The sequence below is a fragment of the Anser anser genome (assembly GCF_964211835.1).
Source record: "Anser anser genome assembly, chromosome: 11".
Classification (NCBI taxonomy): Eukaryota; Metazoa; Chordata; class Aves; order Anseriformes; family Anatidae; genus Anser; species Anser anser.
Genome location: NC_139732.1, coordinates 12,002,399 through 12,026,919, shown reverse-complemented (window position 1 = coordinate 12,026,919; position 24,521 = coordinate 12,002,399). Strand labels below are relative to the sequence as shown.

The window sequence follows — 24,521 nt, the reverse complement described above, 5'->3', positions numbered from 1 at the left end:
AGAGGGACAGAGCTGGCTATTCCCTGTGCATGTGGGTGATTCTAGGTCTGGCACTCGCCAAAGAAATATTTGGGCCAGCAACTGGAAGATGCCAAAGGGGCTCTAAGATTGGAAGATGTGCTTTCAGGTGAAAGAGCATGGAGAGGAAAAAGCAGTGATGGTTCCTTCCCTCTTGGTGGGAAGTCTGTGGCCACGGAGAAAGAAATAAGCTTGCTGGGCGTGGATTTGGTTGGCGTTAGACTCAGACCCACTGCAGAAGGTGTTAATGAGGGTGTCATCACCCATGCAAGCAATTGCACTGTACAGACTTGCCTGCTCCTGCTGCTGAGCAGGAGCAAAGCGGCACCGTGAGCAGAATTGCCATTAGGAACCAACAAGACTGGAGTTTCCTCTTTTCCTTCCAGGCTACTTGGAAAGGAGACAGCTGATACAAGCAAAGAGAGCTGAAGGACCAGGATCGGCTGCAGGACAACAGAGCTGAGGAAGGCAAGCAGCAAGCAACGTTTGGAAGTGGCTGATGGCAACCAAGGCCAAGCAAGACAGCAGTGCAGACTTGCTCATGGCTCAGGAGACACAACTTGGGGCCAGAAGGGCTCCAACAGCAGCCAGAAGGGATGCTGTAGGGAAGAGATGAGACTTATCTACAAGAGCGCAATGCTGTCAAGACACCTGCGAAACCATGCTGGATGGAGAGGACCACCCCTGTAAAACATCTATAAAACGTCCATAACATGTCCACTGAGTTTGTTTAGTTCATGACTTGGCCTCTGTCTGTTATGGTGTTGACTCAGGACAGGAGAAGTGGTGCATTGCGTTGAGTTTTTGCATGCCAAAGCCACCTCAGATCAGGTCACTGCTGCACTTGCACTGTTTATTGTGAAGCTTGTCCTTCCTTGGTTAGAGTTGTTCTTGCTGTAGTACTTCCTAACACATGCAACTCAAATTGTGGGTTACAACAGTTTAAAAGCGTAGCCGTTACAGTCTCCACCCATTTCCCCTTTGGACCAGGCCATAGAGTTCAACACTGCAGTGAACCCTTAACCCTGCTGCAGCATGGACTTTCCATGGGGCACAGTCCCTTCAGAGGTGCACCTGATATGACACGGCACTCTTTCATGAGACCCCACCTGGAGCACTGCATCCATCTCTGTGGCCCCCAGCATAAGAAGGATATGGACCTGCTGGAGTGGGTCCAGAGGAGGTGCTCTCCTACAAAGAAGGGCTGAGAGCTGGGGATGTTCGGCCTGGAGAAGAAAAGGCTCTGGAGAGACCATACGGCAGCCTTCCAGTACCTAAAGGGGGCTACAGGAAAGCTGGGGAGGGACTCTGTCAGGGAGTGTAGTGATAGGACAAGTGGCAACAGCTCTAAACTAAAAGAGTGCGGATTCAGGTTAGACATTAAGAAGAAATTCTTCATTCAGAGGGTGGTGAGGCCCTGGCCCAGGCTGCCCAGAGGAGCTGTGGCTGCCCCATCCCTGGCAGTGCCCAAGGCCAGGCTGGATGGGGCTTGGAGCAACCTGGCCTGGTCGGAGGTGTCCTGACCATGGCAGGGGTTGGACTAGATGACCTTTAAGGTCCCTTTTAACCCAAACCACGCTGTGATTCTGTGATTCTGTACAGGAACGCAAGCAGAGGAGCCTGCCAATTAGCAGCTGCACCATGACTTTGTCACCTCTGACCCATGGCTTTGTAAGCTCTTGACCTTCTAGGTCTGAGCCTTGGGAAGCTCCTTGTGCCCTCCACAGGAGGGGACGAGGCCAAAGGATCGCATGCGGGGCTGCACCGGGCAGCAGGAGGCCCGGGGCCACAGGGCCCGGCCCCTACGGTCTTCCCTCCATCGCGGCCCGGGGCAGCCCCCCGAGCCCCCTTAGAGGGCACGCTGCGGGCAACCCTAAAATGGCGCCCCCCCGCTCGGCTTCACCCCAGCCGCGTCACGTGGCCTCTGCGTCCCTCCATTGCATCAGCCGGCGGGCGGCCCTCCCCGTGGCCGGGAGAGGCGGAGCGGGCGGGGCTTCGGCTGAGCGACGGCTCCGGCAGCCAATCGGAGGCGGGCGGCGGGCGCTGCGGGCTCTGCGGTGAGGCCGGCGGCGCGGAGCGAGGGGCGGCGGCGGCGCCCGGCGAGGTAGGGCCGGGGCCGGGCGGGGGGCGCGGGGCCGGGACCGGGGACCGGGACCGGGGACCGGGACCTCTCGCAGGCGGCCGGGGCCGATCGGGCCGGGGCTGATCCCGGCTCCCCCGGTGCCCTTGGGCCGGCTCCTTCCCTCCTCGCCGGGGCCCTGCGGGCGATGGTGGCTCCGCGCGGGGCCGGTCCCCGTGGGCTCCCCCCTGGCCGGGGGGGGGATGCTTGGGTCTGGGCCAGCAGCGCGTGGGGCAGGCTCATCGCGAAACCGAGGGGCTGCTGAGAAGGGCTATCGAAGCGGAAGGGCCCTTGCAGGAGATAAAGGCGGTGGTCCTGATGTTCTTGCCTGAGATGACAGCGCACAGGAGCCGGTGACGTTGGTAGCAGGGGGATGGTTGGGCCAGATGATCCTGAAGGTCTTTGCCAACCCTAACGATTCTGTGATTATTGTCTCCTCAGACTGCACCGGGGCCTTGCCGCTTTCCCTTCTGCTTGCTTTGGACAGCTGTGACCTGCAGCTTCAAGATGGAATCTACGCTGACAGCGAGCCAGATCCGGCAACGATTTATTGACTTCTTCAAGGAAAACCAGCATACCTATGTGCACTCTTCCTCTACAATCCCCCTGGATGACCCCACGCTGCTCTTTGCTAATGCTGGTATGAATCAGGTAGGTCTCGCTCTGGTCCTTGTGAACATATCCTTTAGCAGCTGCAATCTGAAGTTGTATGCAGAGCTTTTGGAGTGCCCATTTCTTCCTAATAAGCTTCTACTGGACAACAGGACTTAGCAATTGTTTATTAGGCAATAAATGGATCTTAAAACCTCCTGCAGACAACATCTTGGCGGTGCGTTTACCCTTCTCTTTTTAGGTGACTCCTTTCCATGTAAGGTTGGCTCTGTAAGTGCTTCAGCTTGCAGGGAGTTCAGTTCTCCCTTCACCTGTCAGTGCCTGCTCCCTGGGCTGAGCTGGTTGCTTTGGTTTCGCTAAAGTGAGGTTTATATTTGGCCCTTTGCATCCTGAAGATAGAATTTTCAAACAGACAAAATAATTAGGAGTTTCTTCTGTGGATCGTGTGGAAAATTATTGTTGCATTCTCCTTCTTCTGGTCACAAAGAGGTGGCTGGTGTGTCTGCTGGAGTGCCATGTGCTATTGCAGAGCTGGCAAGATCGCTGGGAGAAGTTCCTGTGCCTGCTGGGCTGATTGTGATGCAGCATGAGCACTGCCAGTCTCTCTTCCTTGACCCTTTGGACCACAGCTAGTGCTGCAAAGAGTGGCAGAGAGAATCTTGGCACAAACTAGTAACAGTATCTTTAATGAGCAGTTGGGGCTGGGCTGCTGGAAGAGTTCTGCTGGAGTTTTCAATGGTTTTGGCAATTGGGAACCTGGCTGTTTTCAGTCCCTTTGGAAGTCCTGGGGTTTGGTGTGCCTCAGGCACATGTGCAGGTGTGCTGGGCCCTGCATCCTCCTCACATGCAGCAGACAGCAGGCTCTTTCTGAAGGCTGCCTCAGGGGCATCCAGACCAGCGGTACTGTGATGTAGATGACACTGCCTTGCTAGGGCTTTCAATATATGAAAACAGGCTCCTTGATTTCCCCTTTTTTCTGTCCTCTCAGTTCAAACCCATCTTCCTCAACACTATCGACCCCTCGCACCCGCTTGCTAAACTGAGCAGAGCTACCAATACTCAGAAGTGCATCCGAGCTGGGGGCAAGCACAATGACCTGGATGACGTGGGAAAAGATGTCTACCACCACACTTTCTTCGAGATGTTGGGGTCCTGGTCCTTTGGGGATTACTTCAAGGTAAAATAGGCTAATCTGAAAATTATGTGTCTCTATGAACTCAGCAGAGCATTTGCCAAGAGGAATAAGAATCTCTTGAAACAGAGTAGCTCTTAACATACATTTGATTTCCTTGGAATAAGTGCCTGAGACTGCAGAATATTTTGTGATTAATTACTTAAGGTTGACAAAGCTGATTATATTAAGTCTGGCAGTTTGGAGTCTTCCTGTAGAGGTTTTAGTGGTTGTCCTGGAGCTGTGGGGAATTGCATGTGCTGTGTGACTAGATGGACCTCATATAGGAGTGATCATGAAATATCAATGCCTTTTCCCAAGCTTCTTGCTAGTGTAGGGTTCATATCACAACGGGGATGTTAAGAATACAGCATAACAGCAGATTTCAAAGGCTTTTTTTTGCACAGAGAACATGATAACTGGAAAGCTGTGTGAGATGTTTCTCATGCCCTTTTTGCTGTGTATATTAATTTGCCTGTTTCTTGTGCCAAAAATCTGAAAGCTCTTGACTGTTTCAGAGCGGAGAGCTGCTTTGGTCCAGCTTCTGTCTGCTAAAGCTGGTAATACAAGGGGACCTCAGGAGAGACTTGGTGTGGAAGGTTTCTGCATGTTTGTGAGACTTATTGGGTAGATCCAAGGCAGCCAGGGATACCTACAGTAGCCAGTACTCTGCGTGGGCAGGTACTGCACATTGAAGAGAGGCTCTGTTTGCATTCACTTGCTCACCTCATCTTTCCTTCTGCAGGAGCTTGCTTGTAAACTGGCACTGGACCTTCTCACCAAGGAGTTTGGCATCCCTGCTGAAAGACTCTACGTCACTTACTTTGGTGGAAATGAGGCTGCAGGACTGCAACCAGATCTGGAATGCAAGCAGATCTGGCTGAATTTGGGGTGAGGGCCTTTAACCGAGAAAGCTGCGTGTTTTGATGAACAGTAGCGATGTGGCTTTATTCAGAGAAAGATGCCATGGGCTATGAGGCAGAGCACTTATAACAGGAGGTTTTAACAAAATTGAAATGTCACAAATAATGTTTGCAGGGTGGTGGAGCTACAAAGCCAAAAGGAAGCACTGGCATTAGATAGAAAAGACTGAGACTCGGGTCAGGCCCTAGAGTTTTCATTTCAAAATCTCTTGTGTAAGCTTAAGAACATAAGAAGGGCCATGCTGGGTCAGATCGGTGGTCTGTCCAGCCAAGTGTGCTGCCTCTGAGGGCAGTCGAGAAGATGCTGTTCAAGGAAAGCAGGCAACCCTGACTGTGGTCTCGACTCTTTTCATCTTCCCTTCCCAGCATCCACAGTCATTTGTTTAAGTATGTTCAGAGATCGCCCGTGTATTCCTCTTAGTCGCTGCCTGGGGACCTGTGCCTTCAGAGTGTGTCTGATTCTGCTTTGAACCTCTGGGATTTTTCTAACCCTCAGTCATAGTCTGCCACTCAGCCTCGTCCTCTCCAGTCCCACTCTTTTCTCTTTGTAAGGCAGATGTTCTACCCCTAGGTAATTTCAATTGCCCTCACGATTCATCTGCTCATCCAGGGAAGTAGCGCACTGAGATTTCTGTTGTGAGATCCCTCCTTAGGTGGGGGAATTCTTGCCTCTGTTGGTCAGCGGGAGTTTCTTGTTACAGGCTGCCTGAGGGCAGGATTCTGCCTGGCAATATGAAGGATAACTTCTGGGAAATGGGAGACACAGGCCCCTGTGGCCCTTGCAGTGAGATCCACTATGACCGGATCGGGGACAGGGATGCCTCGCACCTGGTCAATCAGGATGACCCCAACGTCCTGGAGATCTGGAACCTGGTGTTCATACAGTTCAACAGGTGAGTAAGCCCTGCTTCCCAGCCCAGCAGCTTGGCTACGCTCCCAGCGCTCTAACCCAGGCACCTCTGTACTGCTTTGCTGTTTGCTGTGCCCTTGTTCCTATACCTGCAAGCATCACGGGCAATTTGGGTGCTGTAGGAAGCTGCCGAACTCTGGTGTTGCCCCACTGGTGGAAGTGAGAGCTGTAGGGGAGGCTGAGCACACTGCTGTTGACCTGGGGAGCACCTTTGGAGCCTTGCTTTTCATTTAGGGTCTCCCATCGGGTTCTTGAGACCAGGAGGACTGGGTTTGCTTGTCCTTCCCACTTGTCTGGGAGCTGCGTGCTTTGCGATGCTCTGGCCCCACCTGTATAGAAGAGATCAGTCATGCTGGTTTTGGGGATAGACTAGAAATGCTCTCTCTGTTCATCGGTCAGGAATCCGTTGGACATAAACGCCATCCTCCTCTGGGTCTAAGTTGCCATTGAGTCTTGTTAATTCTATTTTATTAAAGCTGCCTTGTGTGTGGCTTGTCTGTGGGCCCGTGTCATAGATGTGATAAAGGTGAGAGGAGAGTTGGGGATGCCCCTGCAGAGCCTCCATCCTTAACAGCTTGTGGGTTTTTTTTGTGACTGGGCAGGGAAGCTGATGGCACCTTGAAACCTCTTCCCAAGAAAAGTATTGATACTGGGATGGGTCTGGAGCGGCTGGTTTCGGTGCTGCAGAACAAGATGTCCAACTATGACACCGACCTTTTCCTTCCTTACTTTGAAGCCATCCAAAAGGTACAAACTGGAGAGCCAGGGCCTGATCCAGTTGCATCCATTCCCTGGGTCTCTGGGGAGATGCACGGGGCAGGTCAGACAGGGATGGTCATGTCTGCAGGTCTCTGCTTTCCCAGCTGCTTTGAGCCCTGTGGGTTTGTACTTTGCCGAGGGTGGGAACTCTGGCTGGCCCGGTAATTGCTGCCTTGGGGCATGTTTGCAGAGAACAAGGGACATGAGCAGTGCAGTTCTCCCAGGTGTTTCCAGTGAACCACACCACTTGCAGGCACTGCTTTGTTACAGCAATGTCTTTCCCTTGGGTACAGATGGAAGTGCTCTAAAAGAGGGGGCTGGGACCCTGTCCCATGTGACAGAATTTTAAAGGTTTCTTGGCTGGGCAGGTTATGCCAGGGCAGAGCCCGTGAGCCAGTGAGCCAAATAGATTTCCCTTTTGGTTCCCTGTATGCTCTGCCCCCCTCCCTCCCTCTTCTGTCCTGGGCTCTTGATGGTGGGATAAGTTGGCTTTACCTCCCTCTGGCCTTGGACACCCTTCAGCCCTGGAAGCGCAGGCAGCACGCACAGCCTCACAGCCCTCCGTCTTCCCCGGCTTCACCGAGTCACCCCTTTCCCAGAGGAGTGTGCCAGATCCCTGCTGTCCGTTATCACCCCGTCTGCCTAACGCCTTCTCCTCTCTCTGCGCAGGGCACGGGTGCCAGGCCGTACATGGGGCAGGTCGGCGCTGAGGACGCGGACGGCATTGACATGGCCTACCGCGTGCTGGCGGACCACGCGCGGACCATCACGCTGGCCCTCTCCGACGGGGGCAGACCTGACAACACGGGCAGGGGGTAAGAAGGGAGCTGCCGCAGTGCTGCTGCACCCCTTCTGTTCAGCACGGCTTTCCTGAGGGCAGTGGGACCTGCTGTGTCTCTGGGATGCCTGAATTCATCACTGAAGCAGCAGATAGCAGAGCGTTTGCTCAGTGCATTTGTATCCCTGTGGCAAAATCCTCCCAAAAGGCCAGGACACACAGGTCTGAGGGTTCTTGTGAGTACCAGTCCTGCTGTATGAATGCCCAAAACAGATTGCTGTGGACAGATAGGCACAAAAGTCTGTTTTGTGCAGTGCTGCTGTCAAAAAGGCAATGAAGTTTGGGCTGGGGGGCTGTGCCGTGGGTTCTGCTGGACTCACAGGACTGACTTTTAAGCTCACAGTGAGTTTGAGTCCTGGGGCTGAGGTCTGGGAAGGGAGTGCTGGTAGGTGGGTGCCGGTGGAGCCCCCGAGAACAAATCAGAGGTGTGATGTTTGCACTGAGGGGCTCTGCTGTTCCTAGGTATGTGCTGAGACGGATTCTCCGACGGGCTGTGCGCTACTCCCATGAGAAGCTCAACGCCCCCAAGGGCTTCTTTGCTACGCTGGTTGACGTTGTGGTGCAGTCACTGGTGAGTTCTTCCCCCTCTCCACTGTACCTGCTGAAGACTTCATCTGCTGAGGTGTGCAGATCTCCATGCTGAATCCTTTTGGGTCTGCAGGGAGATGCCTTTCCCGAGCTGAAGAAGGACCCAGATATGGTGAAGGACATTATCAATGAAGAAGAGGATCAGTTCCTGAAAACACTCAGCAGAGGACGACGTATCCTGGACAGGAAGATCCAGAGCCTGGGCGACAGTAAAACCATTCCCGGTGAGGCTGTGGCTCCTGTCTGTATGCACCGCAAGGCATTTACCGTCTGGGACCAAGGGCTGAGTTGGGCTGGGAACTGAGAGATGGTGGAAGGTGGGGTGGGCACAGAGCTGGAATCAAAAGATCTTTGCTCAGAGCTGGGCCGCCCCTCTCTTCTCTGGCCTGTGTTCACTTGCTCAGATCTCTGAGGTGCCCATGGTAGTGCGATCTCTGTGCCCTGAGGAGGAGCGAGGAGCTTTTTAGCTGTTTGTCAGCGAGGAGCCTTTTAGCTGTTCCTGTTCACCAGCCCCATTCTTTGTCCTGCAGTAGCACAAAGGCAAGGGGAGAGCACTAGCTCATGGAACAGGCATGATGACTTCTCTGCTTTTTCTCTGAAGGCGATACTGCCTGGCTGCTCTACGACACCTACGGTTTTCCTGTGGATCTGACTGGGCTGATTGCAGAGGAGAAAGGCCTCGTTGTGGACATGGAGGGCTTTGAAGAAGAGCGGAAAAATGCACAGGTAGGTAACAGCTGTGGGGGAGCTGGGCTGAGAGTGGGCAGGGAGGAGTCCCCTCATTTTATTTTGTGGTTATGGGTCTCTGCTCCTTTCTTAGGGGGTGCACTCTCCCCTCAAGCTCCCAGTGCCCTGTGGGAAAGACCAGGGCACAACACCAGCACTGGCATCCGCTGCTGCTGGGGTAGGTTTTCTTAAGCTTTGATGCTTGTCATTGGCAGCTCAAATCCCAGGGCAAGGGTGCTGGCGGGGAGGATCTCCTCATGCTGGACATCTATGCCATCGAAGAGCTAAGGGCCCAAGGGCTGGAGGTGACTGATGACTCACCAAAGTACGGTTATACGTCAGATCCCAGCGGGACCTACGGTATGAGAAAGCCCTCTCAGAAGCAACCTCTGCTGCCAAACCCTTTCCTCCTGCATGTCTTTGGGGGAAGCTGATTTGTCTTCCTAGCACGCATCTCAGCAAGGTCCCCTCTGGGCTCGTCTTTTCTGGGACACGGAGGTGGGAGTGGAAATGGGTGCAGGTGAATAGCCTGCTTGTGACAAGTGGGGCAGAGAAAGAGAAGGGCAAGACTGTCCAAGGTCTGCCCTTCTGTTCAGATCTGTTGCTGACCTGATCAAAGAGACTTAAGGGGATTCCAGTTCTTGCAGCTTTGCTTCTCCACACTCCCGTGTTTGTGTTTCCCGGCTGCTCCTTTGCCAGTGTCACAGGGGACTGCAGATTCTGCTTGGTCCTTAAAGGCTCCTCAGCCCACTTTGTTTGCTGTGGCTCTTTCTGCTCATTCTTTGATTTGGTGGAGATGCAGGAGCCACCAGGCTCGTAGATGTGGAAGGAAGTGACTGTGCCTGCCACGGAGAGCACTGAATGAAATTCCCTGTTATCCAACTGTTGCCCTCGTTCTTCCTCTTTACCCTCTACAAATGTGATAGCTCCTGGAATGTGTTGCTGTGAAGTTCGTTTGTGTGGTGTCCACAAGGTTTTCCTATTTTACTGACACTGCCTGTTGTCTTGGTGACAGATTTTGGGAGCCTTGTGGCCACAGTGAAAGCCATCCGCAGGGAGAAGAAGTTTGTGGAGGAGGTGTCCACTGGCCAGGAGTGTGGGATAGTGCTGGACCGGACCTGCTTCTACGCCGAGCAGGGTGGGCAGATCTACGACCAGGGCTACATGGTCAAGGACGACGACAGCAGGGAGGATGTGAGTCTTTCACTGAGAACCTTTCACTGGTCTCGGTCTGACCTGGGGCTGGGCAGATGTGTGCAGAGGAGAAGGGGCCAAGCAAGCTCTAAGGATCTCCTGTCTGTGGCAGGTGTTGGGAACTGCACAGAGTTCCTTTTCAGGGGTGCAGCATGGCACAGATGTTCTGGAGTTGGCTCTTTTTGCTTTTTGGGAGGCTGTGCTGAACTCTGCTGCAGCATCAGGCTGTCGCCAGGATGTGGGTGCCTCTGGTGGTGGTGCTGCTGGGGTGGCTGTGCTGAAGGACAGTGCTTTCGAGCTGAGGGCCTCTTTCAGCTGTGCTGTGTCTCATAACAACGCCCCTCTTTCACTCCCTTCTCTGCTTCATGGCCCTGTGTGCTCTGCCTGGGGACATTTCGCTTTCTCATACCTCGTGTACCAGTCCAGCTCTCACTGATGCCTCTCCGGTTGTAGTTCAGGGCTCTGGCTGGACTCTGTGCCTCCTTTGGCCTGTCACCCCCCTCACTGTGTGCATTTCCCTCTTTGTACAGAAAACTGAATTCACTGTGAAGAACGTGCAGGTCCGCGGAGGCTACGTGCTTCACATAGGAACTCTGTATGGAAGCTTGAAAGTAGGAGACCAGGTCCTGCTGTCTATCGATGAGGTGAGTTAAGGCACAGTGTTACAGATGGGTTCATCTCTTGTCCCCGGATTTTGTCTCCTTTCTTTGGAGCAGCATTGGTACTGCTCTGCAGACTTGGAGATCGGGTCCTCCTCTCCTCACAGCACACGATTCAGGCAAGCAACGTGGCCCTTCCAGGCCTTCTGAGTCAGGGCATCTCCCTCCTGGAATCTGGCTTCCTCCTTCCATGAGGCAGATAACACCCTGCTGGCTCATCCACACTCGCTGGGTCTTGCTGAGCAACAGCAGAACCACACTTCTGGTCCTGACTGGGAGCTGGATGTCTACTGAGCCCCAAGCATTGCGATGGCAGTGGAGAGCCTGGGCTGTCTGCCCTGCTCCAGATACAGCTCCAGCAGGCTCAGCCTGCTGAGGGAGTGCTGGATGGAGCCCAGTCTGCAGAATGCATCTCCCCTCCCTATAGAGGCACCTTTAGAGCAAGAGAGGAGGCTCCCGTCTTGCAGTGCTTTTCCCTGTTGAGTGGAGATCAGTGTCTGTGACCTGCTCTGTCCTTGGTGTCTCTCCAGAAAGGCCCAGCAAGGGGACTGGCAGGGAAAAGCCACGTACAAATGTGCTGGGGAATGTCCTGCTCTTTTAGCTGAGGCTCCGAGGCAGCAAGGTGTTCCTGGTCACCTCAGCTACTTCAGGCTTCTGTTGAACGAGCATGTTAGCCTCCACTTCCAGTGCCAGAGGTGATCCTGGGACCAGTATGGCCCTAGTACGGGACCCCAGCTAACGGTGCCTTTCTCCATCAGACAAGGCGGAGGCCGGTCATGAGCAACCACACGGCCACTCACATCCTCAACTTCGCCCTGCGCTCGGTGCTGGGAGAGGCTGACCAGAGAGGGTCGCTGGTCGCACCGGACAGGCTGCGGTTTGACTTCACAGCCAAGGGAGCCTTGTCTACCCAGGAAATCAAGCAGGTTGAAGGCATCGCCAACCAGATGATTGAGGAGGCAAAGGTGGGTACGGGCTGCAGGGGTGAGCCCTGTGGGGTGGGATGGTGCTTAGCTGCCCCCATCCTCCGGGAAGGATCCCATCCTTTTCCTGGCTTGCTGCAGGGTTTGGACTGGGCTCAGTGGACAGCTGAGGCACCAGCTTTCAGGAGGAGTCTGGTTTGAATCCCATTCCTTCACCGTGCTCCCCTCCCTGGGACTGAGTTGTGCATTGTACTGTTTGTCAGTGCAGTTCAATGTTTGTCGCATTGCCATTTCCCCAGCGTGTCAGGGCAGAGAGGAAGATTATGCCTTGTCCACCTTTTCCCACTGACCTCTCATACAGGGGCCAGCTCTCTCTCTTTGATCCTTGGGTTTGGCTGGTAAAGGTATACTCAGGAAAAAAATAACTTGAGTCAAGTTTTTGGACGATCTGGGATAGTGGAAATTTGGCCTAGTAGGAGTCTTCTGAGCTGCTGATGTATTACTGTGCATGGATTTGCATCACCTCAGAGGATTTTGAGTGGGAAACCTCCATGTACATTGATCTGTTCATTGCTACCGAGCCCTCTGCAGGGTTGGAGCGGTTCCTTGCCTGCTCTAGTGTCATATTGTCTGCAAAAGCCAAGGAGTTTATCAGAGTGGTGATGTGTCCTCAAAGACAAGAGAGTTGCTCTGTATAGTGCCAGCCCTGTGCCAGATCAGACCCCAGGAGGACCTCAGAGGTCCTGCTCAGGAGTTCCCAGTTAGAAACCATTTGAATGTACAGCAGCACAGCAGGTCTGAGCAGGCACAGGCAAAGGGGGCTTTGAAGATTTGTCAGTTATCCTGGGATCCCTGCAGCTCCACAAACCCCAGGTCAGGTGAGGCATGTAACTTCCCTCTAAGGATCTTTCAGAGGAAGTCAGGATACCCTGGAAATGCAGGCCCTCAGTCACAGCTCACAGGACCAGCTCTCACCTGCACCCCTTTCCTGTGCTCTGCAGACTGTCTACGCCAAGGACTGCCCTCTTGCAGCAGCCAAAGCTATCCAAGGACTGCGGGCAGTTTTTGATGAGACCTACCCCGATCCTGTCCGCGTGGTCTCGATTGGCATCCCTGTGGAGGAGCTGCTGGCCGACCCCTCTGGCCCTGCGGGCTCCATCACTTCCATCGAGTTCTGCGGAGGGACGTGAGTATCAGGAGAGGCAGGGGAAGGCAGTAAAGGAGTCCCTGTGGAGCCTGGGCTCCTGGGGGCTGTTGAGGTGCGGGTATATGGTGGGCAAATAGGGAAACTGCCTGCACGCTGTCCCTGCTCACATGCAGAGTCTCTGGCAGTGCTGGGCCTTGCCACCCTCCCCTCACTGCTGTGCTTTTGGCGGCTAGGTGGGGCTTTCTGTCTGTCCCTGGCTGTGCCTCCCTGACAGGGTGGTTTTCTGGTTTCCGTGCTGAATCCTGCTGAGATGAGAGGTGGACTTGTAACTTTCTCTTGTTATGGGTCTGTTTCTGGGTTCTTTCCAAAGGCACTTGCAGAACTCCGGCCATGCTGGCCACTTTGTGATTGTTTCAGAAGAAGCGATTGCTAAAGGCATCCGGAGGATAGTGGCAGTCACCGGAGCCGAAGCTCGGAAGGTAAGAGGAGGCAGGAGAGTTCTCCTGTGAGATCCAAGCCCTGCAGGAAACCACTGGCATGTGCGTGCACACGTATTAACCCTTTGCCAAGGCTGATTTCATTAAATCTGCCCAGTGTCCCTGCTGGGGTACTCAGCACAAGGGTATGTTGGCTTGAGAGCCTGAGGGACTCATGGCTTGGACTCTGCCAACGCAGCACAAAGAGAGATCGGGGTGGGAGGGAAGTCTCGGCAGCAGCTGCCGTGTTAGAGTGGTAGAAGGGCCCGGGGTGGTCGCAGAGGTGGCTGCAGGGTTAGCTCGTGGTGGTTTGCAGAATGGGCTGCAGGTGCAGAGCTCTCAGCAGTTGGCAAACCCCAGAACTTGTTCAGCCCCTTGGCACTGTGGTCTCCGTCAGGTGTGGGGATGGCAAGGAACAGGGAGGTGGGAGCTGTTCCCATCTGACATTTGTGCAGTCCTCTGCTGCAGGGGCAGGTGGCTTTGGTCCTGGGCGAGCTTGGGCTGGTGCTGCCTAAAGTGGAAGAAGGGGGTTGATGTGGGAGCAGCTGTCCTCTTTTGGGAGGATCTTGGCATTCCTTCTGGCAAAGAAGAGTCCGGCCAGCGTCACACCGTGGCTCTGGACAAGCACTGCATGGCTCAGCTACTTGCCTAGGAGTTACTGAACTCCATGCCTGGGGCTGCAGCCTTCCTGACCCTTCTCATGGGGATGGCCAGGAGCCCAGCCTGGAAGCTCTCCCTGCATGATATAACTCAAAATGCATTCTGCTAGGCCCTCAGGAAAGTGGACAGCCTCAAGAAATTGCTGTCAGCCCTGGACGCCAAGGTGAAGGTCCAGACAGCTCCCAATAAGGATGTGCAGAAGGAGATCACGGACCTCAGCGAGGTGAGGGTGGCGGCAGTGCTGGGGCCTTGCTTGCCAGCACCGGCTGGTTTAATGAGGCCCAAGTTCAGCTTCCTGCTCCTCCGTCTCCCCTGGGGTCACTTCGTCTCAATTAGTCTCAAGGGTTTAATTGCTGGTGAATTGAAGTCTTGTGCCAGCACCCTGTAGGACACAAGCTCAAGAGAGGTCCCAGCCCTGCATCCTGTGGGAGCTGCAGCCTCACACCTGAGCTTGTCAGACATTGGGAGAGGGGAGCTCATCAGGCTCTGCCAGACAAGGCCCTTGAGGTTGATGAGCGCAGTGCAGCGTGCCCTGCCTCCTGCCACGGTCACCTGTCCCTTTAACCCTCCACCCCTGCCTGTTTTGCAGACACTGGCCACTGCTGTTATCCCGCAGTGGCAGAAGGATGAACTCAGAGAGGCTGTTAAGGCACTGAAGAAAGTTATGGATGACCTGGACCGTGCAAGCAAAGCTGACATCCAGAAACGAGTGAGCCCTGGGTGGGAATAAAGGACAGCGTGGGGGTGCTGATGGGCAGCTCTTCTGGGAGCTCCGGCTGTGCCCAGTGTGGAAGGGAGCTGAGCTGTGGCTGCCTCCATGCCTGCTGCCTTGGAAGATGGGGTGCTCCTGCCGTAGCGGTGGTGTCCCTGCACCTGGGTGCAGGGTAAGGGCGGTGCGTGGTTCTGCCTCTAGATCCCATTGGATTTTCCTGGAGGAGGAACCACGTGCAGCACTGCTGCTGCCTCGCAGAACACACGTGCACTTCTGAGCATCTTTTGTCCCTGGAATGGCAGTGGGGGGCTGCTCCAGGCTGGGCCGTGGGTGCATTGGGGCACCCTGGGGGCCTCTGTCGGCAGGGAGGTTCCACCTGGGTGGTTCCTATGTCTGTATGCAATGTGTGGGTGTCTGAACACTGCTCTCCTCAGGTGCTGGAGAAGACCAAGCAAGTCATTGAGAGTCACCCTAACCAGCCGTTGGTCATCATGGAAATGGAAAATGGAGCCTCAGCAAAGGTACGGGAAAGTCTGGTCCCTCCTCAACAACCTCCCGTGTGCCTGAGGACCAGTTGGGTGGTCTCTGCTTGCTTGGGGAGACAGAGGCGTCTCACCACCTACCAGCCCTGAGCAGCGATAATGAAGAGGGGCAGGACCTCTGTAGTAATGCCAGCATCCCACTGGGTTTACAAATGGGCCTGCAGGGCTGGGGAGGTCTTGACCATTTGCTGAGCTTCCAGATCTGGTGAGGATAGGGACCCCTGTGGAAATTGCATCAGGTTCCAGGTAAAGGAGTCCTGACACAAAAGTCCTCCCAAAGGAGTCCTGACACAAAAATGCAGGCTTAAAGATCAGCTCTGGAAACTGTCCTGGGCTAAGCGTGGACAGGGCCAGATCACAGAGCTGCCCCCCAGCTCCAGGGCATTTCATCCGCTGCAGCAAGGCTCCTGTTCTAATCTAGCCAGGGCTGAAGCTGCCCCTTCCCCCTTAGCACAAGTTAAATTTCTTTCTATTGTGAATAAAAGCTCCCTTGTGTGTGCTCTGTTGCACCACTGTTCCTCGCAAGTGCCATGCAGCGGGGGCTGATCGTGCTGTGAGGCTGGAACAGCCAAGTTTTAATGCCCTATTTAAATTTCCACTTTGGGAGCCTTGGAGCTGGTGCTGCTCAGACTCCTGCTTGCCTTTTCCATTGCTGTCTCCATCTCGACACCGGCGCTGCTGCTCGCAGCTGTGTGGGAGTCAAAAACTACTTTGTTTGTGAGGCCCTCGTCGCAGTGGGTGAGAATGTGGCATGGCAATCTGACAGGGAAACCTTTGGGACAGGTCTGATACCCTTGCAGCTTCTTTACACTGTAGTCGAGTCCTGCTCTTTGCAGAACATTTCCTCCCTCCTGCTGGGAGCTCTCATCGCACCCTGGGCAGAGCATTTTCCCCATTTTCTACCATTACACTTAGGCAAAACACAGGTGCTTGCTTTGGGGCTGCACAGCCACGAATTCTGCAAGTCCCAGCTCCCTGCAGCTGTGAGGGGACAGGCAGCTGTGCCCAGCATTCAGCAGCTGGGGGAGAAGGCAGTCTGCCAAGAGGCCAAAGGTAGTGTAGAAGATGACGTGGGAGAATGGGCACTGCAGGATGCTGCTGCCTGTTTTAATGCAAGTCCAGGTCCTCAAAGTCTTCGTGGGGCCCTGGGGGCTGCACAGTACTGTGGAGGCTGGAGCAAGGCTGGTTGGAAGCCCAGAGGAAGGTGTGCCACTGTGACTTTGTCCTCTACAGGCCCTGAACGAATCGCTGAAGCTCTTCAAGACTCATTCCCCCCAGACTGCCACCATGCTCTTTGCTGTAGATAATGAAGCTGGCAGAATCACCTGCCTATGCCAAGTACCTCAGGTAACTCTGAGAGTCTGTGTGAGTGTCTGTGCCTTTCTGTGAGCCTTGGTGGTGTGTCTGTGTGCCTTGGTGGAGGATCCACGGCCTCCAGACAGCAGCTCTATCTGATGTTACAAGGCCAAAAATCATTCAGGTCGGCAAGAGCCACAGCCTTGTGCTTTGTGTTATCAGGGTGCTGCAGCAGGGGGAAGAGGCACCAGGGCCTGTTTGTGGAGCAGAAGGGGGAGAGCCGCGACTTGATGTGGCCCTAGGCGTAGGACCAGATGCTGCACGTGGAGGAGCTCTGTCCTGCCGTGCCCTGCTCCTGCCCACCTTCCCTCCCTGCTCCACGTCAAGCTCCTTTTTGCCTTCTTTTCCTCTCCAGGAGACGGTGAAGAAGGGCCTGAAGGCCAGCCAGTGGGTGCAGGAGGTGTCCGGCTTGATGGACGGTAAAGGCGGCGGCAAGGACGTCTCGGCGCAGGCGACGGGCAAGAACGTGGGCTGCCTGCCCGAGGCTCTCCGGCTGGCCACGGACTTTGCCAGGCTGCACTTGGGCGAGCTGAAAAACTGACGGAACCCCCCGGGACCCCCCCCCCCTCCGGGACCCCCACCGGCTGCTGCTGCCTGTGCCCCCCGTGCCCCTCGGAGCTGACAATAAACGCCGCTGCCCTCCGGCTGCTGCTGCTGCTGCTGCTGCTTGCGGGGCGGGCTGGGGCGGAGCGGGCCGGGCTCCTCCTCCTCCTCCTCCTCCTCCTCCTCCTCCTCTTCCTTCTCCTCCTCCTGCCGCGGCCATGCCGCTGGATCACCGCCGCCTGCGGGGCCCGGACGAGTCCCAGCCGCCGGCGCTGTGGGCGGCGGGCGCCGAGGAGGACGGGGACGGGGACGGGGCCGGGGAGGGAGAAGCGGCGGCGCCGCCGCGGGACCCCTGCGCCCTGCGGCCGCTCTTCGCCCGCGCCGGGCTGCTGAGCCAGGCCGAGGGCTCGGCCTACGTGGAGCTGAGCGGCGGCACCAAGGTGCTGTGCGCCGCCTGGGGGCCGCGGGAGGCGGCCGAGCCGGGGGGGACGGCGGCGGCGGCGGGGGGGCGGCTGGCGTGCGAGTTCCGCCGCGCCCCCTTCAGCGGCCGGGGCGCCCGGCCGAGGCCCGGCGGGGCGGCGGAGCGGGAGGCGGAGCGGGAGGCGGCGGCGGCGCTGCGGGAGGCGCTGGAGCCGGCCGTGCGCCTGGCGCGGTACCCGCGGGCCCGCCTGGCCGTCAGCGCCCTGCTGCTGCAGGACGGCGGCTCCGCGCTGGCCGCCGCCGTCAGCGCCGCCTCGCTGGCCCTGGCCGACGCCGGCGTGGAGATGTACGACCTGGCCGTGGGCTGCGCGCTCTGCCGGGACCCCGGGGACCCCGCCGGGCCCTGGCTGCTGCAGCCCGGCGAGGCCGAGGAGCGCCGCGCCGCCGCCCGCCTGACGCTGGCGCTGCTGCCGGCCCTCAACCAGGTGTCGGCGGTGCTCGGCGGAGGCCGCGGCGGGGACCCCGAGGGCTGGGGGCAGGCGCTGAGGCTCGGCCTGGACGGCTGCCACCGCCTGTACCCGGTGCTGAGGCAGAGCCTGCTGCGGGCGGCGCGGCGGAGGGACGCGGCGCACAGCGCCTGAGGGGCGCCCCCCGTGGCGCTGGGGGCTCCGGGAGCCTCCCCTGGTGCCGGCGGAGACCCCCGGGGCCTGCCCGAGCCGCCCCCCGCACGGCCGGAGATGTGCAGAGCCACCCTTCGTGCCGCCGGAGACCCCCGGAGCAGCTCTCGGCGCTGCCGGAGGCCCTCAGAGCCTGGCAGAGCCGCCTCTCGCATCGCCGGAGACCCCTCCAGAGCCACCCCTGGTGCTGCTGGACAATTCTAGGGGCTCCCCAAGCCGTCCTGGGCGCCACCAGAGACTCCCCACCTGAGCCACCCCTCGTGACGCTGGAGACCCTCGGGCAGCTCAGCCCAACGCATCCTGCCCGGCCACCCGCAGGCTCAGCACCACCACAAGCCCTGGCACCACAACGTCCCCACTGCGACATCCCCACCATGACCACCGTGTCCCGTCACAGACTTTGGACCTCCGTGACTCCTGCCCGTGGTGCTCCAGGGTGGCAGAGACATTGTGCTTTGTTTTGGTTTGGTTTTTTTTACAATAAATTAGGCTTTTCTGGTGAGTCTTCTGCCTGCCTGAGTGCTGGGGCCCTCTTCCCTGCAAACCCTGACCTGGTTTGGGGGAAAAGGAGCTGGAGCCAGCGTCTGGCTCTGCTGGGGCTCGCCTCAGCACAGCAGCTGGATTCGGCCACGCTGCGTGCGGTGCTGGCTGCTTACCCAAAGCGCCCGGCCCCCTGCAGAGCCCAGCTCCAGCTGCAGCAGCTCTCAGACACACCTAAAGCGGTAAAAAACCACCTCGGAGTCAAATAACCAGAGAAAAGAAATACAAATTTTATTTTTTTTTTCCTTTCCAACACAATACACTCTTTTACCGGAGCAAATTAGAGATACAGAACAACTTCCTACCAGCGAGAAGGACGACCTAGAAACGAGGGACACGGACACGTGGCACAGCTCTGCGGGACGGGGGGAGTGGGGCTGGGGGCGCGACTTCCCGGGGCAGAGGCTCCGTCCTGCCGACAGGAGCGCGGAGGGAGTCCTTGGGGAACCAGTAAGGAAAACCCAGTTGTGAGCACGGGCGACTGGGAGCCGCCGGGCCCTGTGCCATGGCGCTGGTGGCACGGGGCTGTGGCTTTGTGCTGTGCTGAGAGCCCCTCTGGTTCCTCTTTAGGGCGGTCACCTCCAGCAGCATGAGCCCACCCTCGAGTGTGCAGGCAGCTGGGGGCACGCCTGGGGGGCAAGGGCTCGGGATGTGACCGGTGTGTATGGGACACTTTATCCAAGGAAGGAGGACACCGTGGATTTCTGCTCCAGGCTGCTGCTCCTTCGGGACATGGGCCTTCTGCCCTCCAACCCTCCCTTCCCTGTGTACTTATCCCTAGCTGGAAAACAGGAGGAACAAAAAAACCAAAAACAAACCCAAAGCGCACTCAAACACAGACTTCTCTCACCGTGGCTGGCCAGGGTGGGACACGGGGCTGCTGGCACCATGGCAGGGGACGTGAGTGCTGGGAGCGGGCACCTGGCACCAGCGTGGCACGAGCTGGAAGCCTCGAAAGAAAGACGGACACAAGACAGGAGCTGCTGGCACACCGGGAAGGCTCCAGCATACCCAGTCCGTCTAGTGGCTCCCCTCGGGGTCCGAGATGTGCGTTTTCATCTGCAAGGAGAAAAGCAGAGTGGGGTCCTCGGGTGCACCCCAGGGAGCACGGAGCGTCCCTTCCAGAGCCCACCAGGACCCGGTTTTGGCAAAGCAGGGAGTTGGGGGAAGGCAGCTGGCCCCCGCCTTACCGTCTCCTCTGTGTCCGTGCTCTCCTCCGCGCTGTCGATGGTGCGCAGGTCACTGCGCCCGTCCCCTCCTGTCCCCTCCTTGCCCCGGGAGCCCTCTCCCACCGGGGACGGCGACGCTGCGCCCACCTCCGCCCTCTTCTTCTCACTCTCCTTGCACCCTGCGGGGACAGGGATGGTGGGAGCTCGGCGTGCCCGTGCAGAGCACCAGCCCCGTGCTCACAGGGCAGGGGGCAAAGCCCCATGGCACCAAAGGGGACGAGGGGAGGGGACCGGTGTAGGGAACGTCTCAGCGGGGTTTGGACCTGGCTGAGTCCGGGGCAGGCAGCATCCCTCACCCGAGAGCCGCTCTCTCCGCTGGTCCATGCGGTCCAGGCTCTCCAGCAGGCTGTCCACCTGCGCCTTGATCTGGCTCAGCTCCCCCTTGATGGAGTGCAGCTCCTCGGCTCGCACTGCGGGCGAGAGGAGCTTTTTAGGGATCCCACCCCGCGCCTTGTAGCAATGAGGTTAGCACCGAGCAAGATGTGTGGGCACAGGCACTGCTGCAATGCACCGAGGTGCACGCAGCCAGGCTCCCCGGCTCGCCCCCTCCCGCAGGACCCAGCGCTTCCCCTCCAGCCCAGCCACCGCGTCCCGCTCACGTTTTGTCCGTGTCCCCGTGGAGCTGCTGCTGCTGCTGCTCCGCGCCCCGGGCTGGGGGCTCGGGCTGCTTTTGCCTCCTGCTCCTGCGTGAGTTCTCCTGGCCTTGACGGGGATGCGGTTAATGAGGGGTGGGATCTTCTGGTACTCGTACACCCTGCGAGGGTACAAAACCAGCAGCGTGAGCATAAAAACGCTGCCCCCACCCCAATGACTGGCACAGCCCCGGCACGGGTGCTGCTTGAGGGCAGCGCAGCCTCTGCCAGAGGTGGGAGAACGGGTGCAGGGGCTGCCCGCCTGGGCCCCCCGCTTTGTGCCGCCACGCTCACCGGTACGGGAAGTCGTCCCTGTAGAGATCGTAGTCCAGGTCACAGTTACTGCTGCGGGAGGGGACAGAGGACAGCAAGTCACCAGCTGTGGCACCGCAGGGCAGGGACAGCTGCCCACCGTGTGTCCCCATCCCCGGGAGAGGGCTCTGCGGTTGGGGCTCTGGATTTGGAGCTGGCTGATGTTGAATTTCACAGTCCCTGGCTCCAGGAGCACGCCGATGGCTCGCTCAGCTCCAAATTAAGAGGCGATCTGTCATCGAACTGCCTCCCGCGCGGGCAGCCGACACGCTGGCAATAAATCACGCGCTGCGGAGGAGGAAAGGTGCTGATGCTCATTTTGCCGCTTCAGCTCTCGTGGAGTCGATGAGCGCTGGATTAAGCCTCACACGAGGTGAGACAAAGCTCAGAGCATCGCCACTGCCACAGCAGCCTCGGGCACCTGCGCTGTGTCCCTTGCTGCCACAAGGGCACCGTGTCCGGCGGGGGAGGAAGGAGCGCCCCGGGACCCGCGGTGTGCCTCCTGCCATTTCTATGCACGAAGCCGGACGCGCGCGGTCACCGGCTCGCCACGTGCTGGCCTCGCTTTGCAGTGTGACCCTGAGATGGGCTTTGGCGTGGACGAGCGCGGCTCCTCAGAGCATCCCGCGGGAAGAGCGATGCAGTGGCTGCCGTGCTCCAGCAGCCACGGGGACCGCGGTCCCTGCCCTGCCAGTGCTGCATCCCTGCATGGCCCCGGCGCCATGGCAACGGGCAGAGCAATTAATTCAATCCAGAAGCTCTCTAACGAGAGACAGAGCCCGGTGCCGGCTCTGGTCCCCTCTGTGCCACGTGCCGGTGTGGCAACCAGCAGGGATGAGGGTCCCTGCGGAGCCCAGGAGCTGAACACACACAAGAACAGGGACCTGCCCTCCTGCTGGTGGCCCCCAGCCCCCCGTGGGTAGGACACCATGCCCCCCAGATCTCTGCTTGGGCACCTGTCCCCCAGGGGACCTCACTTAAAAGCCCAAACTGCAACCACGTGGAGACCACAGGGATCTTCTCTTCTCCTGGGCGGAAGAAGCCTCAGACCCTCGGTGAGGAGGGTTAGGGTTGGGGTTAGGGTTAGGGAGGTGCCCATGGGGACAGGGTAGGGACATCCTATGGAGCCAGGTGAGCATCCACAACCAAGGGCATGCAGAAGGATTGGAGAGGGAGAGGAAGAGGAGCTCCCACCACTTCCATGCCCCCCCCACCGCTCCCCACCACGCCACGGCACTCACTGGTACAGGCTGCTGCTGTGCTGCCTCTTCTGGCCCAGCCTGGCCCGGCTCGGCTTGGCTTCCCTGGCCATGTCCAGATCTGAGGGGAGAGAGAGCAGGGGAATGAGCAGTGCGAAAACAGAACGAGAACCGGGAGCCCTGCCGGACGGCTCCTCTCTTGCTGAAGCTTTCAGCGTCTGTGTCGCAGCCACCAGCTCCCTCCAAGCCAAACCCCCCGAGAAGCAGCAGGAGGACGGGGACCACCCCGGCTGCCCCTGCAGCAGCCCCTTCCTGCGGACACCCCGCAGGCCCCACGAGCCCCAACCATTCCCATTAGGAAGCAGCTCTGGCGATGAGGGTAATTAACCCCCGCAGATGTGTCCCCCTGCTGTGGTGAATCTGCCTGACAACGAATTTAGGCATTTTTCGGAGCGCCCCGGAGCAGGCTGGAAGCCGATGATGGGGACGCAGCACCCGGGTGGTTCACGCTCCCGAAGGAGCCCACGGCTTCATGAGGTGCTCCACGCCTGTCCCCAGATGTGCTGCCACCGGCCTCAGCCCAGATGTGCCCAGAGCTGTACTGGGCACCAGGGGGCTGCCGCATTTCCTGACATCCACTAATTCCTGGGGGCTTCACCAGGAGGTCACCGATGGGCGTCTCCTCGCCCCGTGCTCGTCCTCTCCCCCAGCACCGAGGCTCCGCTCCCAGCTCCGTCTCTTTGCAGCTCCGCAGCCAGTTCCCAGCCGTGTAAAGTCCATTTAAAGCCAGCTTCCATCAGGAGTATATCCTTGAGGGCCATCGATGCAGCCCCTTACTAACATCGAGATAGATTTAATGTTGTGATTTTGGCTGGAGGAACAACGTGAAATCTCCTGGCAGAGCTCTCCTCATTACAACCGCTCCCCGTGTTGCTCGCGGCACGATTCCTCCCCGGGTGCTCACTGCTGGCTTCCCACCTCCCGCGCTTGGGTTGGAGCCGGGTGGCGAGGTGGCAATCGCCAGGATCCACTCGGCTTCCTCCCCTGCAGCCCTGGGGTTACGTTTGCTTTCCCACGCCGTGACGGGTAATGGGTTGAGGGCTTAGGAAAGAGTCAAAGAAGAGCAAAAAAAGCCCGGATCCTGGAGGGAGGCACAGGCTGGAGGATCCTAAACCCCTGGGATAGGAGCTGGTGGCTGTGTTGAGTTCTCCCTCTTGCATGGTCACCAGCACCGTAACCACCACCAGCTGTCCCACGGGCGTCACCGGCACCGTAACCACCACCAGCTGTCCCACAGGTGACTCCCAGCGATGCGGGTGGCTCCCATAGGACTCACTCCACTGATGCACTGCTTGCTTTTAGCATGACCCCCAGCCTAACCCATGCCCCCAGCAGCCCCTCGTGGCTTGTGCCCCGGCCCCCAGCAGCTCGACACCTTGCATGGAGCCGTGTGTGAGCGGCATGCAGGGGGTGTTGGTGGGTGCTCTGCTCCCTGTGGTGGCCCGTGACAAACTGAGGGGGTCAATCAGGACAGGAGACCAGAGCCAGAAGGGCTCCATCACCCCTGGGACACTGGTCCTGTGCTGGGGCTCCTGCCCCAAACTGGTGGGGATGTCCTTGGCCTGGGGGTGATGGCATGGGGACATCCCAGTACTAGGGGACATCCCTGTCCTGCAGGTGATGGCACAGGGACATGCCGGTACCAGGGGTCATCCCTGTCCTGGGGGTGATGAGCCAGGGACATCCCGGTACCAGGGGACGCCCCTGTCCCGGGGGTGATGTGGCACGGGGACATCCCGCTACCACTGGACATCCCTGTCCCGGGGGTGATGGGATGGGGACATCCCGGTACCAGGGGACATCCTCGTCCTGGGGAGGGACAGGCACTGGGGAACGGGTCACGGGAGGCCCCCCGGTGGCGGAGCCCCAGCCCCGTTCCGGGGGAGGAGCGGGGACGTCGCGGTGCGGCTCCGGGAGGACGCCGCCGTTGCGCGGAGCATCCCGCCGCCAGCGAGCATCCCTGGCCGGGGCTGTGCCGGGGCCGGGCCGCGCACCTTCCCCGCGGCCCCCCCGTCCCCGCCAGCCGCCCGGTGCCCGGTACTCACATCTCCAGCAGGCGTCCCGCCCGCCCGCCGCGCTCATGGCCCCGCCGGAGCCCGGCCCGGCACGGCCCGGCACGGCCCCCCCCGAGCGGCTCCGGGCCGAGCGCGCCGCCCCCGGGCCGTACCACGCCGCCGACGGCAGGGGGAGCGGGGCGAACCACGGCGGGGGCGGGCGGGGGTGGGCGACAACCGCCCCCCCCCGGTTCCGAGCTGCCTCCGCTGCCGGAGCCCCCCCGAGCCCCGCCGGGGGAGGCTCCGCGGTCTCCGTGCGCCCCGCGTCCCGTGCGCCGCGGGGAGACGCCCGGTGCCGGCCCCTTCCCAGGGGACGTGCCCCGTCCTGGGGGGCGCTTCTGGCCTCCGCAGGACCCCCCCCATCCTCTGCAGGACCCTCGTAGCCCCGCGGTCCGGCCCCATCCCACCCTGCCGCCGTGTCCCCGTGTCCCCGCCACGGCCGCTGGGACCCGCTGGGGACACTGAGCAGGAGCCAAGCGTGAGCCCCTGGGCGCAGCGGGAGGCAGCGTGGGCAGGACGGGG

General features: G+C 58.8%; 3 protein-coding genes across 7 annotated transcripts; 2 read left to right on the top strand and 1 right to left on the bottom strand.

Annotated features, from left to right (window-relative positions):
* Nucleotides 1-1,982: 1,982 nt before the first annotated feature.
* AARS1 (alanyl-tRNA synthetase 1) lies at nucleotides 1,983-16,978 on the top strand. Of its 4 annotated transcripts, none has more exons than XM_083851962.1 (21): nucleotides 1,983-2,122; nucleotides 2,579-2,788; nucleotides 3,738-3,926; nucleotides 4,666-4,811; nucleotides 5,545-5,736; nucleotides 6,356-6,500; nucleotides 7,182-7,327; nucleotides 7,813-7,921; nucleotides 8,012-8,162; nucleotides 8,540-8,664; nucleotides 8,880-9,024; nucleotides 9,680-9,858; nucleotides 10,389-10,502; nucleotides 11,276-11,482; nucleotides 12,442-12,626; nucleotides 12,958-13,066; nucleotides 13,833-13,946; nucleotides 14,313-14,432; nucleotides 14,870-14,956; nucleotides 16,211-16,324; nucleotides 16,689-16,978. In XM_083851962.1, the coding sequence occupies exons 2-21, from the start codon at nucleotides 2,645-2,647 to the stop codon at nucleotides 16,872-16,874; spliced, it is 2,907 nt and encodes a 968-aa protein (XP_083708088.1). In that variant the 5' UTR covers nucleotides 1,983-2,122; nucleotides 2,579-2,644; the 3' UTR covers nucleotides 16,875-16,978. The 4 variants fall into 4 exon arrangements, with proteins under 4 accessions (XP_083708088.1, XP_083708089.1, XP_083708091.1 ...); XM_083851963.1 differs by having other exon boundaries at nucleotides 2,116-2,490; XM_083851965.1 differs by lacking the exon at nucleotides 1,983-2,122 and adding an exon at nucleotides 2,155-2,495.
* A 9-nt stretch (nucleotides 16,979-16,987) lies between these two features.
* Nucleotides 16,988-18,475, top strand: EXOSC6 (exosome component 6). Its single transcript, XM_083851997.1, has one exon. The coding sequence runs from the start codon at nucleotides 17,095-17,097 to the stop codon at nucleotides 17,935-17,937; it is 843 nt and encodes a 280-aa protein (XP_083708123.1). The 5' UTR covers nucleotides 16,988-17,094; the 3' UTR covers nucleotides 17,938-18,475.
* A 247-nt stretch (nucleotides 18,476-18,722) lies between these two features.
* On the bottom strand, nucleotides 18,723-24,146 carry LOC310905563 (RNA-binding Raly-like protein). Of its 2 annotated transcripts, none has more exons than XM_083852002.1 (7): nucleotides 23,991-24,146; nucleotides 21,928-22,006; nucleotides 20,669-20,716; nucleotides 20,342-20,496; nucleotides 20,039-20,152; nucleotides 19,704-19,861; nucleotides 18,723-19,572 (listed from the first exon to the last, which is right to left on the bottom strand). In XM_083852002.1, the coding sequence occupies exons 1-7, from the start codon at nucleotides 24,025-24,027 to the stop codon at nucleotides 19,534-19,536; spliced, it is 630 nt and encodes a 209-aa protein (XP_083708128.1). In that variant the 5' UTR covers nucleotides 24,028-24,146; the 3' UTR covers nucleotides 18,723-19,533. The 2 variants fall into 2 exon arrangements, with proteins under 2 accessions (XP_083708128.1, XP_083708127.1); XM_083852001.1 differs by having other exon boundaries at nucleotides 20,669-20,719; nucleotides 23,991-24,145.
* Nucleotides 24,147-24,521: the final 375 nt, after the last annotated feature.

Bases quoted from the DNA above. Each gene is read 5' to 3' on its own strand.
- AARS1 (XM_083851962.1), top strand. From the start codon at position 2,645: ATGGAATCTACGCTGACAGCGAGCCAGATCCGGCAACGATTTATTGAC. The intron at 9,025-9,679 runs GTATGAGAAAGC...TCTTGGTGACAG, and splicing joins AGATCCCAGCGGGACCTACG to ATTTTGGGAGCCTTGTGGCC. The intron at 14,433-14,869 runs GTGAGCCCTGGG...TGCTCTCCTCAG, and splicing joins AAGCTGACATCCAGAAACGA to GTGCTGGAGAAGACCAAGCA.
- LOC310905563 (XM_083852001.1), bottom strand. From the start codon at position 24,027: ATGAGCGCGGCGGGCGGGCGGGACGCCTGCTGGAGAT. The intron at 22,007-23,990 runs GTGAGTACCGGG...CTCTCCCCTCAG, and splicing joins GCGGGACGCCTGCTGGAGAT to ATCTGGACATGGCCAGGGAA. The intron at 19,573-19,703 runs GTAAGGCGGGGG...TTCTCCTTGCAG, and splicing joins GCACGGACACAGAGGAGACG to ATGAAAACGCACATCTCGGA.
- EXOSC6 (XM_083851997.1), top strand. From the start codon at position 17,095: ATGCCGCTGGATCACCGCCGCCTGCGGGGCCCGGACGAGTCCCAGCCG.